The 17,628-nt window shown below is 41.6% G+C and overlaps 1 protein-coding gene and 1 long non-coding RNA gene across 8 annotated transcripts in view; one reads left to right on the forward strand and one right to left on the reverse strand.

The window, feature by feature from the left end:
* Nucleotides 1-11,069, reverse strand: part of LOC139440909 (uncharacterized) — a 126,228-nt gene extending 115,159 nt beyond the window's left edge. For 2 of the 6 annotated variants that reach the window (XR_011651198.1, XR_011651204.1), the window contains exon 1: nt 10,665-10,891. This is a non-coding gene — a long non-coding RNA (uncharacterized lncRNA). Of the gene's footprint in view, nt 1-10,664 lie in introns of all 6 variants that reach the window. The other 4 variants (XR_011651202.1, XR_011651197.1, XR_011651201.1 and 1 more) reach the window with 4 other exon arrangements.
* A 31-nt stretch (nt 11,070-11,100) lies between these two features.
* Nucleotides 11,101-17,628, forward strand: part of RASEF (RAS and EF-hand domain containing) — a 69,528-nt gene continuing 63,000 nt past the window's right edge. For both annotated transcript variants that reach the window (XM_024559927.4, XM_024559928.4), the window contains exon 1: nt 11,101-11,682. In XM_024559927.4, the coding sequence (XP_024415695.2) occupies nt 11,249-11,682 (434 nt within the window). In that variant the 5' untranslated portion in view covers nt 11,101-11,248. The remainder of the gene's footprint in view (nt 11,683-17,628) is intronic.

The raw sequence follows: 17,628 nt of genomic DNA on the forward strand, positions 1-17,628 counted from the left end.
TGTAGAGGGCTTTGAACCCAGATGAAGAGTTTACCCCTGGCTCGCTTTCACTGGGAGACCGCTAGGGGTTTATGAGCTAGCTGCAGGTTCTCAGCCTCCACACTATTCACATTTTGGACAGATAAGTCTTTGTTATGAGAGGCTGGCTCTGTGCATCATAGGATATTTAGCAGCATCCCTGGCATCTGCCTATTAGGTGCTAGTAGCATCTCCCCCTTTTTACCTTGTTACATCCAAACTGTTTCCAGATGTTGCCAAATGTCTCTTGGGGAACAACATTCCCACCGAGTAAGAACCATTAAGCTCTAGAATGACAGACTAATTGGTATGTAAGAAGGACTGTCTAGCTACGGTTGTGCAGAATGGATAGAAGATGGGCAGGGCAAGAACCTGCAGAATGTATTGGAGGTTGTCCCGTACCCACGGTATGGTATATTGGTATAGTAAGGGCCTCCAATAAATTACATCTCCCGTGTCCATGACCTTGTATAGTTAGTCCCCTTTCACACTGATGTGGGGCCTGGCATGTGACTTGGTTTGATCAATAGAATATCAGTAAACATGACACAGGCTGAGGCTTGAAAAGCATATGTGCCCTTGGCCTTACTCTGTCAGAACACTGCTGCCACGTGACAAAACCCGCGCTAGCCCTGTGAAGACCTAGTCTACTGGAAACCATGTTTGGTCGTGTTGCTGTAAACATCATTGCTGCAATCATTTTTGCTACAAACTTTTACACTGCAGAAGTAATTGTCCGTGAGGCAATTTCACCCTAAAAGATAGAGTAACTGGTTGACAGTTTGGTTTCATTTCTCTGTGGACAAAATTCTCAAAGGACTCCCTATTTTACATTATGTAAATCTTAGCCAGATTGTATAGTGTACTAGAAAATAACATCATTTTTGCAAATCCCTCGGTAAGCACAGTCATCCTCCCGAACCATCTGAAAGTTTACCAAGGTATGGCAAATATAAAAGAGACGGCAGCTAATTCATAACAGTCTTTGAGAGCATTATTGTTTTTTTAGTTGTAAATTGATCCCTCTCTTAATGAAGGAAGAAATTTCAGGGAAAAAGAGAAAAAGTGTGACGCCCAACAAGGAGACAAATCAATGAGCCAAAGAAAAGTATAATACTGTGTACGAATGAATGACTTTGAAAACCATGTATTTTCCTTTTTTTAAAGATCTTATTTATTTTTAGAGAGAGGGGAAAGGAAAGAGAAAGAGGGGGAAAAACAGCAATGTGTAGTTGCCTCTCCTGCACCTCCGATAGGGACCTGGCCCGCCACCCATGCATGTGCCCTGACTGGGAATAGAACTGGCAACCCTTTGGTTTGCAGACTGGCACTCAATCCACTGAGCCACATCAGCCACGGCTCATTTTTGAAATAAAGTCTTTTACATTTTGTTAATTTTTCATGCTTCATTATTTCTTTTTCCATGTCCCTCTTTTATTTTCTGTTCTTTTATCTTTTATGGCCAAATTACAGCCAATTATGTAAAATCTTACAGCAAAGATGTTTACAATGATACTACCTAGGACCCCTGAAGACACATGGTCTAGATAACAGCGAGCACCAATTTCCAGACACGAGTGAGGCCCTATAAGACCACGGAGCTGCAATGAAGCCACCATGACTACATGATCCCAGGCAAGCCAGAGGAAAAATCACCTACCTGAGCCCTGCCCCAGTTCATGACAATGAAATTATGAACAAATGTGATGGTTGTTGCTTTAAATCACCAAGTGTTTGTTGTGCTGTTATACAGTGATAGACAACTATTACATCAGGTCTGGAGTAGATTAACATCAGTGGAAGTGAGAAGGTATGTACACAGACATTTGGAATAATTCACGTTCCTTGATGACTCTTCAAAGAAGGGGCTCGGGGAAAGGGAAAGCAGGCCAAAGAATATAAGAATTTAGAAATTAGTGCAAGGGTCAGAGTGCGTTCAGGAATGAAGTTGCATGAGCAGTCTTCAGAAAAGCAGGCATGAAGCATTTTCTGCCTCAGCCATTATAAATATTAAGTCATGTATTTTAAAAAACACATATTTATTAATTGCTAATAATATAATGATAATATTTCAAAGGTTCAGTTTAATAAGTATATTTGTAAAATTTTAAAGGCATTACAAGCTGGCTACTTTTTACTTTATATGGAAAAATCAATCTTTAGAATAAACAGGAAAGCACATACACCCGAAATCAATAACAATTGATATTGCACTCATGATAAAATTCATGTCCGTGTATCAGCTGTCTACTTGAATAGAACACATTTGCTGGGGAGATCCAAGATGGCGGAGGAGTGAGTGGAAACTACACTCACCTCCTCCCAGGACCAATCTGGAATTACAACTAAATTGTGGAGAAATCATCTGGAACAAACAACTGAACAACAGCGAGAGAGAAGCCTTATAACCACGGACAGACAGAAGAAACAGCTTGAGCACAACCTGACTGGTAGGGAATGCGGTGGAGACGTGAGAGGGCTGGCTGGGCACCCACAAATGGCAGCTGAAATTCTGGAGGGATATTTAAGTAACCAGCTGGATCCTCCTGAGAAGTGTGGGGTTGAAACCCCAGTCTAGAGCACACAGTCTGAAAAGTATACAGATAACATCCAGCTGCAAAAAGTGGCAGGGTTGCTCTCTCTGCCAGAGATGGACAGTTGAAGATGAAAAGAGCCATTTAAAGGGTCAACACCTAAGTTTTCATTTGTAGCCACTTAACCTGGGTTCCAGCAAAGTGGACGAGAGATGCTTGAGGAGAGACTGGGGATGGAGGCTTTGGGGAAAGAATTGAGACAGTAGCTGCTGAGATCCCAGTACTGAGCCATCCCCCATACTGCGGCAGCCATCCTGCTCAGGCAGACCACTCCCATCTGAGGGGTAGCAGCCTGAGAAGCAATAGCCCCATTCACAGGAATTATTCTTCCCTGCCCTGTGGAGCTTAAGCCTGACTGCTGATTGCAGAGTGACTAGATTAACAACTGAAGGAGCCAGACACACACAGTAGATCCTTGGTAGTCTTGAACAGGCTGCCTAAGCCCAGATGAGGTTGTCATGTGACATCACCAGAGGCGGATCCAGAGAGAAAAAACAGTGGTAAATACTAGATGCTACTGAGACGAAATCCACTGTGGTCTTCTCCATGATTTGCAATATTTTCTTTCCTGCATAGCTTTTTAACATTCATTTCTTATCCTTCAAGTTTGTACATATTAAGTCACTAGATTTTATATTACAGTTTATTTCAATTCACATATTTTGCTCCTCCCTTCTCTTATCCCATTTTACCTTCTTCTTTCCTCTTATTATTTTCATTTCAAATTTTGTTTTCTCTCTTGCTACAACTTGTTGCCATTCTGCACTCTTATTATTTCTCCCCCATCCAGCCTCTCAAAACCAATTTTCTTGTCAATGGTCATCTCACATTCTTTTTTCCGCCCTTAAAATACCCGTGTCTCTCTCCACCTTTAGCAATCGTTGCTCGTTGGTTATGGATAGGGTAGTTGTTGTTGCATTTTTTTCCATTTTATCTCTAGATCTTCACTAATTTTGTATTTCAAATCTCAGATTTTACTGTTCCCCTCTCCTACTCCATTTCTCATCTCAAATTTTAATTTTTCCCTGTCTTAGCTTATTTTTTTCTTTTTCTTCTCTTTAATTCTGCCCTGTTTTTACCTTTTTTATTTTTCTTTTTGTCTCAAATTTTAATTTTTCCCTGTGTTATCCTGGATTTTGTTCCTCACTCTTAGTATTCCCTCTCCCTCTATCATCTCAAAATCACATCCCTTTCCTCTAGACATCTCTTAAGCTTTTCTTTCTTTCCTTTTTCCCCTCTTATTCCCATCACACCTACATTAATTTTAGCTCATTTGTTGTAGATAGTGCTGTGGTGGATCCTTTTCCCCAATTAGGTTCCTACTCTTTTATTATTTATTTACTTTTTTCCTTTTTATTTCTCTTTCTCAGTTTATTTTCTTTAAATTTCTGTTTAAACCTAATACTATATGCTTTCCTTCTCTTACCCCATTCCACCTTCATCATTACCTTTTTTATTTATGATGTAAATTTTACTTTCTCTCTTCGCATTCCTCCTATTCCCTACTTTATTAGTACTTTATTAGTACTCCTCCCTCTACCCTCTCAAAATTATTTTCTTTCAGTAGATCATCTCATATTCGCTCTCTTGTCTTATAATAGTCTTAATACCTTTACACCCGTATTAATCCTGGTTCATTTGCTGTTGATAGTGGAATTGTGGGTGGGAGTTAGTTTTGCTGATATGGGTTTGTTTCCTGGGCTTTGCAACTACATACAGGACATGGTGGGCATAGTGACCCTCAGTCAACCAGCTGGAGGGTAGCAACCACAAAAGAATGACCCAGCAACAATCAAAATCTAATTACATCACGAGAGCCAACATAAACAGTATAAAGGGGATCAATCCTAAGAGCATCAAGTTAAGGAGATCAAGGAGACTGCACCCTGAACCACACAGGTCTCCTACTGTAGAAGTTCACACCACAAAGACAGAGAGTCAAAGCAGACTAACTTAAGAAGCAGAAGCAAACAAGAGGAGTCTCCCCAAATATGGGGAGACAAAGAAACAACCCCCAGTTGAAAGGAAAGGAAGAATCCATAGAAAGAGTGCTAAATGAAATAGAGGCAAGTAAACTATCAGATATTGAATTCAAAACAATGGCTATAAGGAAGCTTGATGAGCTCAATGAGAATTACCAAAAACTACAGGGAAGCTACAAGGACCTTACATGAACTATATTAGCATGAAAAAGACATAGAAACTATCAATAAGAGCCCGGAGGAAATGAAGAATACAATCTCTGAATTGAAGAACACAGCAGAAGAACAAAATCAGGCCAAATGAAGCAGAGGATCAAATCAGCGAGCTGGAGGATAAGGTAGAAAAAGTTTCCCAGAAAGAGCAAGAAAAGGAAAAAAAGACTGAAAAAGAACAAAGTGGGATTAAGGGAACTGCAGGATAATATGAAACATAATAATATCTGTATAATAGGGATACCAGAAGGAAAAGAAGAGGAGCAAGAGATAGAAAACCTGTTTGAAAAAGTAATGATAGAAAACTTCCTAATTTGATAAAAGAAAATGTCACACAAGTCCCACAAGCACAGAGGGTCCCAATCAAGAGGAACCCAAAGAGGCCCACTCCAAGACACATCATAATTAAAATGGCAAAATTCAAAGATGAAGAATCTTAAAGGCAGCAAGGGAGAAACAGGAAGTAACATATAGGGGAGCCCCACTAAGGCTAGCAGCTGACTTCTTAACAGAAACAGTACAAGTCAGAAGGAAATGGCAAGAAATATTCCAAGTAATGAAAAACAAAGGACTGCAACAAAGACTACTCTACCCAGCAGGCTCTCATTTAAAATGGAAGGCAAAATAAGGAGTTTCCCAGACAAGAGAAGTCTAAAAGAATACACCTCCACCAAACCAGTATTGCAAGAGATGCTAAAGGGTCTGCTTTCAGAACCTGAAGAAAAAGAGTGAGAGAAAGAGGCATACAGTTACAAAGGGGAAAAATGGCAATGAATAAGTACCTATCAATAATAACCTTAAATGTAAATGGATTAAATACTCTAATCAAAAGACACAGGATAGCTGAATGGGTAAAAAAAACATGACCTGCACCTATGCTGCCTACAAGAGACCCACCTCAGAACAAAAGACCTACACAGACTGAAAGTAAAGGGTTGGAAACAATATTCCAAGCAAACAGGAAAGAAAAGCTGGGGTAGCAGTACTTATATGAGACAAAATAGAATTCAAAACAAAGCCCATAAAAAGAGACCCAGAAGGATACTTCATAATACTCAAGGGAAGAATCCATCTAAAAGACATAAACATTATAAACATATATGCACCCAACATAGGAGCACCCAAATATATAAGGAAAATCTTGGATGACTTCAAGAAAGATATAGACAACACACTTATAGTAGTGGATTTTAACAACCCACTGTCAACAATGGATAGATCTTCCAAACAAAGTATCAAAAAGGATATTGTGGCACTGAACAGTGTCCTAGATCAAATGGACTTAACTTATATATATATATATGGAAACTTTCATCCCCCCAAAGCAAAATACACATTCTTTTCAAATGCACATGGAACATTTTCAAAGATAGACCACATGACAGGATGCAAAACAAGCCTCAACAAATTCAAGAAAATTGAAATCATATCAAGCATCTTCCCAGACTACAAAGGCCTGAAACTAGAAACCAACCTCAAGGAAAAAAAACTCAAAAACATTCAAATTCATGGAGACTGAATAGCATGCTATTAAACAATGAATGGGTTAATAATGAGTTCAAGGAAGAAATCAAAAAGTTTCTGGAAATAAATGAAAATGAACACAGAATGCCCCAAACCTATGGGACACAGCGAAGGCAGTTCTGAGAGGGAAGTTCACAGGCCTACCTAAAAAAGATAAAGGCATTTCAAATAAACAACCTAACCCTACATCTGTAAGAACTAGAGGAACAACAACAAAGCCCAGAGTGAGTAGAAGGAAGGAAATAACCAAGATCAGAGCAGAATTAAATGACGTAGAGACTGAAAGAACAGTTCAAAGGATCAATAACTCCAGGAGCTGGTTCTTTGAAAAGATAAACAAAATTGACAGGCCTTTAACTAGTCTCATTAAGAAAAAAAGAGAGAGGACCCAAATAAATAAAATCAGAAATGAAGGAGAGATTATAATTGATACCACAGAAATACAAAGGATTATAAGAAATTACTACAAACTATATACCAAGAAATTTGAGAACCTGGCAAAGTGGACAAATTTCTAGAAACATATAATCTTCCAAAGCTGAATCAAGAAGAAGCAGAAAGCCTGAACAGACAGATAACAGGTAGTGACATTGAAGCAGTAATCAAAAACTCTCAGCACACAAAAGCCCTGGACTGGACGGTTTCACAGGAGAATTTTACAAAACTTTTAAGGAAGAGCTAACCCCTCTCCTTCTCAAACTCTTCCAAAACATTCAAGAAGAGGGAAGACTTCCAAACAGTTTTTATGAGGCCAGCACATCCTAATCCCAAAACCAGATAAAGACATGGCAAAGAAAGAAACTACAGGCCAATATCGCTGATGAATATAGTTGCTAAAATCCTCAACAAAATATTGGCAAACCAGATCCATTTTTTTTACATTACAAAGATCATACATTAAAATGATCATACACCATGATCAAGTGGGATTCATCCCAGGAATGCAAGAATGGTACCATATTTGCAAATCAATAAATGTAATACATCACATAAACAAAAGGAAAGACCAAAATCACATGATCATATCTACAGATGTGGAAAAAGCATTTGATAAGGTACAGCACCCATTATGATAAAAACACTCAGCAAAGTGGGAGTAGAGGGAGCATACCTCAATGTAATAAAGGCCATATATGAGAAGCCTACAGCCAACATCATAGTCAGCAGGCAAAAACTAAAAGCTTTCCCACTAAGAACAGGAACGAGACAAGGGTGTCTGCTTTCACCACTCCTATTCAACATGGTACTGGAAGTTCTAGCCACAGTGATCAGACAAGAAGAAATAAAAGGCATCCAAATTGGAAAGAAGGAAATAAAACTGTCATTGTTTGCAGATAACATAATAGTGTACACAGAGCAATATATGTAAACATGATAGTTACACAGAATAGTATATGTACATGATAGTACAGACTACACCAAAAAAACTACTCGACCTATTAAATGAATTTGGCAAACCAGCGGGATACAAACTCAATATTCAGAAATCAAAGGCGTTTTGTATACCAACAACAAAATATCAGAAACAGAAATCAGGAAAAAAATCCCATTTGCTATAGCAACAAGAAAAATAAAGTACCTAGGAATAAATCTAACTAAGGAGGTAAAAGACTGCACTCAGAAAACTATACAACAGTGAAGAAAGAAATTAAGGAACACACAAACAAATGGAAGCATATACTATGTTCATGGATCAGAAATAACATCATCAAAATGTCCATACTACCCAAAGCAATTTATAGAGTCAGTGCAATCCCTATTAAAATACCAATGACATATTTCACAGATATAGAACAAATATTTCAAAAATTTATATGGAGCCATAAACAACCCCAAATAGCCTCAGCAGTTCTGAGAAAGAAGAACAAAGCAGGAGGGATCACAATACCTGATATCAAACTGTATTACAAGGCCACAGTAATCATAACAGTCTGGTACTGGCATAAGAACAGACACATAGATCAATGGAACACAATGGAGAGCCAAGAAATAAACCCATGTCTCTAAAGTCAATTAATATTTGACAAAGGGGCAGAAGCATAAAATGGAGTAAAAATAGCCTCTTCAACAAATGGTGTTGGGAGATCTGGACAGCTACATGCAAAAAATGAAACTCGACCATCAACTTACACCACATACAAAAATAAACTCAATATGGATAAAAGACTTAAATATAAGTTGTGTCACCATAAAAGTCCTAGAGGAGATCATAGGCAGGAAAATTTCAGATATTCCACGGAGCAATATTTTCACCAATATGTCCCCTAAGCAAGGGACATAAAAGAAAGAATAAACAAATGGGACTCCATAAAAAGCTTCTGCACGACTAAAGAAAACATCAGCAAAATGCAAAGGGAACCAATCATATGGGAAAATATATTTGGCAATGATACCTCGGACAAGAATTTGATCTGCAAAATATATAAAGAACCCGCACAACTCCACTCCAGGAAGACAAACAATCCAATTAAAAAATGGGCAAAGGACTTGAACAGATACTTCTCCAAGGAGGACACACAGAAGGCCCAGAGATATATGAAAGGATGCTCAGCATTATTAGCCACCAGGGAGATGCAAATTAAAACCACAGTGAGGTACCACTTCACACCGGTGAGAATGGCCATTATAAACAAATCAACAAACAACAAGTGCTGGTGAGGTTGTGGAGAAAAGGCAACCCTAGTGCACTGTTGGTGGGAATGCAGACTGGTGCAGCCACTGTGGAAAACAGTATGGAATTTCCTCAGAAAACTAAAAATGGAACTGCCTTTTTACCCAGCAATTCCACTGCTGGGATTATACCCTAAGAGCCCTGAAACACCAATTCAAAAGAACCTATGCACCCCAATGTCCATAGCAGCACTATTTACAATAGTCAAGTGCGGGAAACAGCCTAAGTGCCCATCAGTAAATGAGTGGATCAAAAAACAGTGGCACATTTACACAATGGAATACTATGCTGTGTAAAGAATGAAGGAACTCTTACCCTTCAGGACAGCATAGATGGAACTGGAGAGCATTATGCTAAGTGAAATAAGCCAGGTGGTGAAAGACAAATACCATATGATCTCACCTATAAGTGGAATCTAATCAACAAAAGAAACAAGTGAGCAAAATAGAACCAGAGACATGGAAATAAAGAACAAACTGATAGTAACCAGAGGGGAGGGGAGAGGGGGATAGTGGGGGAAAGAAGGGGAAGGGTCAAGTCAAGGAACATGTGTAAAGGACCCATGGACAAAGCCAAAGAAGGGTCGGATTGAATATGGCAGGTGGGGGTGGGTAGGGCAGGGGAGAGTATTGGAAAAATGGGAACAACAGAAATTGAACAACAATAAAAAAATGAAAAAATAAGAATATGAAAGTTGGATTAAAAATAAAAGAACATATTTACTTAGCAATTAGATTGCTAAGACCAGGGCTTCTCCTAATTTACCAGTTAAATTTACAGATGGACATTACCAGTGGTATTTACAGCGTGATGGAGGCTGTGAGTGTTGATGGTGTTTGTCGTACTATTCAAGAAGAAACAGTTTCTCAGATGTTTAGCACTTAGTTTTATGTTTAAGGACACTAGCCTGAGGAAATGTGTCAGCCAAATCCCCTACTTCATCATATTTTAAAAAAATCAAAGTAATAAGCAATAAAGAGAATCCAGAATGAGGTAGAATGGAAATATGGAGTCATAAACAAAAGAAATGGCAGTAAAGAAAGTCTAAAAAGTGGAGGGAACGGATAATGTAAGTAAAGTAAAAATAACTCAAATGCGTTTCACAGGCTGTAAGAGTCACAGTAAGAAACATATGCTACATAAATCTTATGACAGAACGAGGTCTTTTGTAAATTGAGGGGCAAAATTTTTAAAAACGATCAAAATGAATGAATTTTAAAGACTTTATACCCATAAAACAGTATTAAAGGAATGACAGCATTATTGAAATAAGTGTTTAAGATCAAAAAGGAACATACATTTGGATGTGCCATTTCCTTAAGGTTTTTTTTTTTTTAATCTATCCCAGTCTCATAAATATTGCTCCCTACCAATGATTTAGGTTATTAACTTTTTCTCAGATTGAAGAGACAAAAACTGAGAAAAATTATTTGGATGTGGGTATCTGGAAAATCTATGTGATTTGTATTGCGTTTTACCTACTAGTTGGACCTTAATGTTGGAGGGACACGCGTTAACGAGAGCCAGTGAAATCAGAGGATGGGGTCAGTCTTGCCCCTCGATTTGTAAGAAAACTTGTATATACAGAAGTTTATCAATATTCCGGAATTAGAAGAGAATAAAATACACACAACGTTAATTAATTTGGAACTCTACCCCTACCTTTCTCTTTTCTGTCCAGTGAGTCAGCGTAGCACGCTCATGACAGCAACATTATCTGTGGGGAACTTAGTTCTTGCCGAAGGACCTGGCAACGCTACACCCGCACCCCCAGTTCGGGCCGGGTCCCCAACTCCAGGAGCCCCAAACCAGAGCCCAATACAGAAAGCGCAGCCGGGCTCCCAGAGGCATGGGAACCAGGGCCGCGCGCTCCTCCTCTCTGGCTGGGCGGAGCCGGCCCTGCAGGGAAAGTTGCTGGTGCAGACGCACCGGGGGGCTCAGTCACCCGCAGACGCACCAGAGCAGTGCACGCCCTAGGGAGCGCCCTCGCCCGGCTCCCGGGGCCTGTAGGCAGCCGACAGGGGTCCGTGCCCAAGGCCGACGTTGGAACGCGCCGCCCTCAACCGGTGCAGTCGCCTAGCGCCACCCGGACGTTCCCGCAAGAGGCAGAACCAGCTGGACCAGTCCTACTCGACAGGACTCCCTCCGGCAGCAGGTGGCTCCGAACTTCCCGCTGTTGCTGCAGTCGCGGCGCACGGTGCGCCTTCTCGCGTCCCGGAGCTCTCCCGGCCGCCCCGTCGGGAGGGATGGAGGCGGACGGGGACCGGGAGGAGCTGGCCCGGTTGCGCTCAGTCTTTGCCGCCTGCGACGCGAACCGCTCTGGGCGCCTGGAGCGGGAGGAGTTCAGCGCGTTGTGCGCGGAGCTGCGCGTGCGGCCGGCCGACGCGGAGGCTGTGTTCCAGCGGCTGGACTCCGACCGAGACGGTGCCATCACCTTCCAGGAGTTCGCGCGGGGCTTCCGCGGGGCCCGCCGCGGGGGGAGGCGTCGGGGCTGCGGGCTGTTGGAGCCCGCGCTCGTGGAGTCCCAGGCTGGGTCCAATCCCGAGAACAGCGAGGAGGACGAGGGCGATGAGGGGGCGGCAGCGGCAGCGCTGGCAGCCCCCTGGGGCGCGGTGGGCCCCAGCCAGGCTTGGCAGGACTTCCAGGCGAGACTTGGGGACGAGGCCAAGTTCATCCCCAGGTGCGTGTTTGGGTTGGAGGGCTGGAGGTGAAAATGGTTTTTCCTGTGCTGACCCAGTGGACCCTACTCTTCTCTGTGAGTTGCTTTCCTCCATTCACCGACTCACTAACTTTTCCAAGACCGAGATCCCCTAAGAGTTAAGGAAAGAGAATGCATTCAGAATCAGGGTTTAGGGGACAAAGTTTCATTTGCTCATTTATGAACCCTGCAAAAGGCTCTTTGTTAATTACAAGGGACAGAGTGAAATCCTCAACGTCTAGAGATTCCTCCCGGACGCGGGTTTAGGAGCGCCGGCTCCTGGAAGACCTGGTGATGTCACTTACTTAGAGGACTTCCGGGAGGGGAGCGGTGGTGACCCGCGCCCTTTGCCAATTTGGTGTTCTCTGTAGCAGTTTTTGCATGTTGTTTTTTTTTACTACTAAGTAGAAGAAGAGACATTGTTGGGTATTTATGTTGTTGGACACATGTTCACTGATGCCTTCTATATGCTAGGCATTTTACAGAGTTCACTTTAATTTTCAGAATAACCTTGGGAGGAATAACCTTTCTTTGCTCTGATTGATGAAGAAACTTAGACCCAGAAATTTATACCTGTAAAATATTAAGGGACTCGCTAGTTAATAAAAGATCAGGGATTTGATCCTAGATGTTGTGAATTGAAAAACTCTCTTTATATGCAACAGAATAAAATGATAAAATCATACAATACATTCTCTACTCCTATGACTCCAACAGAAATAATGTAATATAAAGTTACTAAATTAATTCTTAGGGGAAAAAGGGATGCCTGCTGATTCAGGGCAGGGAGGGGAAGCTACTCAGCGTTTTCTTGTTTGTTTTCTGTTTTTGAGATTAACTTGCATCTGTCTATTCCTGGTGTCTTGGTATGTCTCAGGCAGCTGCTATCACATCTTCCTCAAACACTGCAAATATGTGAATGCTGTACTTTTTTTTTTTTTTTTTTTTTTGCTTTCTGCTTAGATTTCAGTTGAAGTTAAAGGGCTCTGGCTGTTATTATTAAGAAAGTTTGAAAGTTTGTTTTAGTTGGCAGTTCACATACCTGAGACATAAGACTCAGAAAAGGAAGGAGCCCTGGGAGGCAGCAGTGGCCTGGTTCACCCATTCACAGACGAGACCTGCGGGGCAAGGAGTCCTCACTTCCGCCTCCTCCCAGGTTCTCTCTCCAGTTTAGAAAGTACTTGGAACACTGGCCTGGAGAGTGACTCACCGCAGTATAAGAGGGATTGTGTAGAGAAAGTGGGTGTGATACCCATCTTTTCTAGTATTTACAAGTGGGTTAAAAGGCAATGTCTCCACCAAGGGAGAGGAACAATTTAAACATTGCTATACACTATGCTCTTTGAATCACCTTTCATTTGTAACTTGGTTTGTGTCCAGCTAATTAAAAAGATGCCAATTTTAGGAGTAAGGAAAGGTGTGTTCACATCATATTATTTTGATGTATATGTGTGCACACACATGTGGGTCTGCTTTTCTCAGTTGTTAGGTCTCAGCAACAGATACTTAACACTTAACCCTTAAATCATTAAAATGACTTCCTAGGTTCAGTGTACAAACCATAACTTATTGTTATTGGTGATACTATTATTATCATGATACCTTTTCGAACTCTTCAAAGGTTATTAAATTTAATGGCTACTGGTGTCACCTGGTAGACTTGTGTCCTAAGCCTCAACCTCTTCTGATGGGAGATTAACAAGTACAATGTTTGCTTTCCTGTACTTGTGTAAGTGGAAAAGAACCAAACAGAGCTGCTTCATCTGATTGTTACCATGGCAGCCATAACTGTTTTTGTAAATTGGATTGCTTCTATTCCACTTCCTTATACAGCGGTGTCCTTCCCTTCCTCCCATCCAAATGTGATAAAAATCTTTTGTTATTGATAATGTCATTGCCATTTTTTCCACCAAATTAATTCTGCAAACATTATCGAGTATCTGTTTTGTGCCAGACACTATCTTAGGTACTGTCCTAGGTCCCTGGAGACAAAGAGAAGGATGAGATGTAGTTCATGCCCTCAAGAAGTTCATAGTGTGGGTGAAACATTTTTCAAAAATTTCCTCAAAGACCATTTAAAGGCAAGAGAGTTATTTGCAGGAAACTCCATATATTATGGACATAGCTCAACAGACTGCTGCAAGCAGGAACTTAATTTGAAATCTTGAGTTTTTATATTTAAAAAAAATCACATATTTGTTGTCATTTTACTCAGTAATATAGCAGAGCTTGTTTTAATATAAAATATATCTTCTGCCAAAGGGAACTTGTCTCTCCGGAAGGGTGTGCTATTGCATCTGGTGGCTTCGTTTCCCACCTGACACTCCATCTCCCCCCTGGTGGCACCCTGTCCCGTGCCTGTGATGGGGGGTGGCGGATATTCATGTACAGTTTGAGAACAGATATCGGGTGTAAGAATGTTTGATTCTTGTAGAGGCAAAATGTGGTACTGGTTTCCATTTCCAAGTTCATTCAAGCTCTTAGATCCAAATAAGCAAATTTGCATTAAACTCCCAGTCATCAGTTACTGTGATATTAGAACATAATTTTGCATTGTGAAAGGATGAAAATGGTCTCTGGGATGTGTGCCAACACATTCTTAAGTTCTATTCCTCTTAAAACACTCAGGGACTCCTTCCCTTAAAGGCTGGGTGGGGAGGGTCCCCAGCAGTCACAAGACCTGTTAACCTGAGCTGGGCATGTGTACATGGTGTCCAGGGTTAGGATAGACGGTTGATACTTCTAGTAAGTTGGAACTAGATCACTCAGCAGATAAAACCAGAATGGACAAGGTGATGTGGTTATGTAAGAGAGTTTCTGAAGGAAGATTGTACCAGAAAAACCCTTGGTGTGGGGAGAGAACATCCGGGAAGATACAGACAGCAGACTTGTAATAATTTAGACTAGCCAATTTCTGGTGCCAGGGGCATTATCTTGGTGGAAGGGAGATTTGTACCCAGTAGGTACTCAATAAATGGACTCAATAAATATATCCTGGACGAATCGAATAAACCTGTCTTCAATTCCTTGGTTCACATACTGAGAAAGCAGTTAGTTCATGCTGGGTGCCTTTTATCATTTCTTTTGTCAATTCTCTATGTTTTTTCAGGTTCTCAGTGTGAGCTGGTCGTGGTGTTCAGAGATTGGCAAGGAGAGAAGGAACTGTGTGCCTGTGTGTGCACACACATGCATGCATTGATTGTTTGACTGGAGGCGGGGATGGCAGAATTAATTTCTCCTCTGGTCAGAGCTGAAGCTTTTCAGAGTTTTCTCAACTCCATTTGTAGCAATTGAGTGTCATTTGTGAATTGATAAATTAGCTTAGAACCCTACATTCTCAGAAACAGAAGCATGGAGGTCAGAATGGCACTGGGATCAGCCAGATTTTGGGAAGGGGCAGAGGTTCCTCCACAATCACCAGGTCAGGGAGAGACCCAGGGCAGGTGCCGGGAGTGTAGCCAGCATGAGTGCGATTGGAGACCTGTCAGACAGGGCTAGGCTGGGATTTGGTCACACACCAAGATTGGTCCTGTGTGGTCAGCTGTGGCACATGGTTTGTGACCTGCCTACACACACAACCTTGAAGGGAAGCCTTTTCCTTAATGATTTAAAAAGAAGAAATTTAATTGAGCAGAACCAAAACTACCCATGGGTGAACTGTACACAGATTGCCAACACAGTTTAGGTCGGCGTGTTCCTATAATGATGATTACTAAAATCAAGAGGAGAAGGTCAGCAGTTGAACACTAATCCCACGTAATGAGGACATTTTTAAAAACAAGTAGCCACACGCAGGCAGAGGCATAGTTTGAGTGCCGGGTAGGGTTGCTTTTACATGTTGTCTTCTTGGCTTTTCAGTGTGGTGGTCTTTGTAATAGTGTAGTTGCTCCAGCAGCCTGCTCACTTACACGGTGCGGTGCTGGGAGGACGGGAAAGGGAGAGAAGAGAGGGAGGCAGAAACAGAGATAAACACAGAGAGTGCCCGAGACAGAGAGTGAGAGAGGGAGACAAGGTGAGGGGGGCTAAAGACCGGGATCAACAGACAGATGGAGAGTCACTGATTGATTAGATAGTGCCTCAGTTTCCCCTCTTACCACTCAGTGAGTTTATGGCCCTGAGCCAGCCTGACATGGGATAGATAAATCAGCTCTTCTCTGTTTAATCTCAGCTCTTGATATTCAAAATGTGAGTATAGGGGAGCTTTAGACTGTGTTTGTGGTGTTTGGAGATAAATATATACTCGAATACATGTTACACATATGCTGAATAATACTGTGTTGGTCCAAGGACATAAAGATTTATTCCAGCCTCAAGGCATGATGGTGAGTTGGACCTCAGTCCTGGAAGGGGTTTAAGGGGTTTTTTTTTTGACTATGTGTGATATGCACCTTTGGCTTTGGCTCTGGGATCTCAGTGCACCAGCCACAGGTTTTTCAGAGCTTCTCTGCCTTTTCTGGATTCAGAACTGGGGTGGGTATGAATCTATCTCTCTCTCGTTTCTCTCTCTTTGTTTTCTCACTGTTGCTGGTCTGTTGTTGTTTTTCTCTTTACTGTGTCCTCTAGGACAATTACGTGTGTCATTACCCTACTGCCGAGGGGGAGAAGCCTGTTTGTAGAGAAAACCACAGCTCCGCCTTGGACCTTCGGAGCCTTGCAGAAGTCTATGTGTGACTTAGTTGTTATGGGTTCCACTTGCTGGTGTTCCCTTCTGGTTCTGATATTTGAATTTCATCTCAATGTCATAATTTCTGTTTGGCCTCCCCACCCCAGATGGGTATTTTGGCCTCCCCAATCTTAGAGGACTGTCAGTTTTGGGCGTACATGCAGTGGCCAGCTCTGACCCTCAGATCTTGCTGATCGTCCAGAGCTTTGCTCTCAGGTTTTGGTGAGAGATTATTTGTTCTGTCCTGATGGGCAGGCAAAAAGGGAAAGGCTTAAGATGGGGTGTCATTGGAAGACTACACTGCAAGAACCACAGACTCCTCTGTAGCTTGTCTTTAACCGGAAATGTTGATTTACTCCTCTCCCCCATCACTGTACAAGTTCATGGTCATGCTGCTCCTATCGCTTTGAGTATGTGGAAATCTTTACCTGTTTCTTTATTTCTTCTTGGTTATGTAGTCTTATTTCATTTGTAAAATGGAAATAGCTACAACATGTTATTCTACCTTGAATGGAGGTGTGGAAGCTGACTGCTGAAACGAGAATCTTTAGGTGATGGGAGAGGTTCGAATGCCATAGTTCTCTAAATGTCTGTTGTTTTTTTCTTCCTCCTAAGATGGTATATACACTATACATTCTTGCTTCATGTGTCTCTTGCTTAGGGTTAGGGAGCCCTTGGCCACACTATGTAGTTGGAAGGAAGAAATGGGAAATGTTCGTCATGGGTATTCAGGCCGTTTCTGTCTGACAATCTTAGTCTCCTATCAGCTTGTAAAATGCAAAGTAAACACTGGTTCCCAGAGAGAAGCAATAGAGGTGGAGGGTGTATGACACATGATTTCCTCGGAATTGTTTCCCCTGAAAACAGTATCACTGCTTCAATTTGTAAATATTTGGGGTCTTCCAAAGTATAATTGCTTTTGTCAATTATAAAAAGAAAATAAGTGAATTTTACCCCTTGAGGCCTTGGCCTGTATGTCTTACAAAAACAAGATATACAGATGCGGTAGCTCTAACTTGTTTCTTTATTTCTTTCTCTGATTCACCCAATACTAACATGCCTGCTAGTGTCCTAGGCACTAATGAGACTTGGTAGACTTGACCCTGACCTTCAAGTTTCTGGAACCTGAAGGACCTAGGATGCAGTACAGTGAATGGAAAAACACCTCCTGGCACATACTCAGGACTATGCACATTTCACGTCAAGAATGATTCTCAAACCAGGGGCTACACCCTTTGGGGTCTTCACATGTATGCTTAGGAGTC

The sequence above is a fragment of the Desmodus rotundus genome, chromosome 1 (genome assembly GCF_022682495.2).
Source record: "Desmodus rotundus isolate HL8 chromosome 1, HLdesRot8A.1, whole genome shotgun sequence".
NCBI classification, from domain to species: domain Eukaryota; kingdom Metazoa; phylum Chordata; class Mammalia; order Chiroptera; family Phyllostomidae; genus Desmodus; species Desmodus rotundus.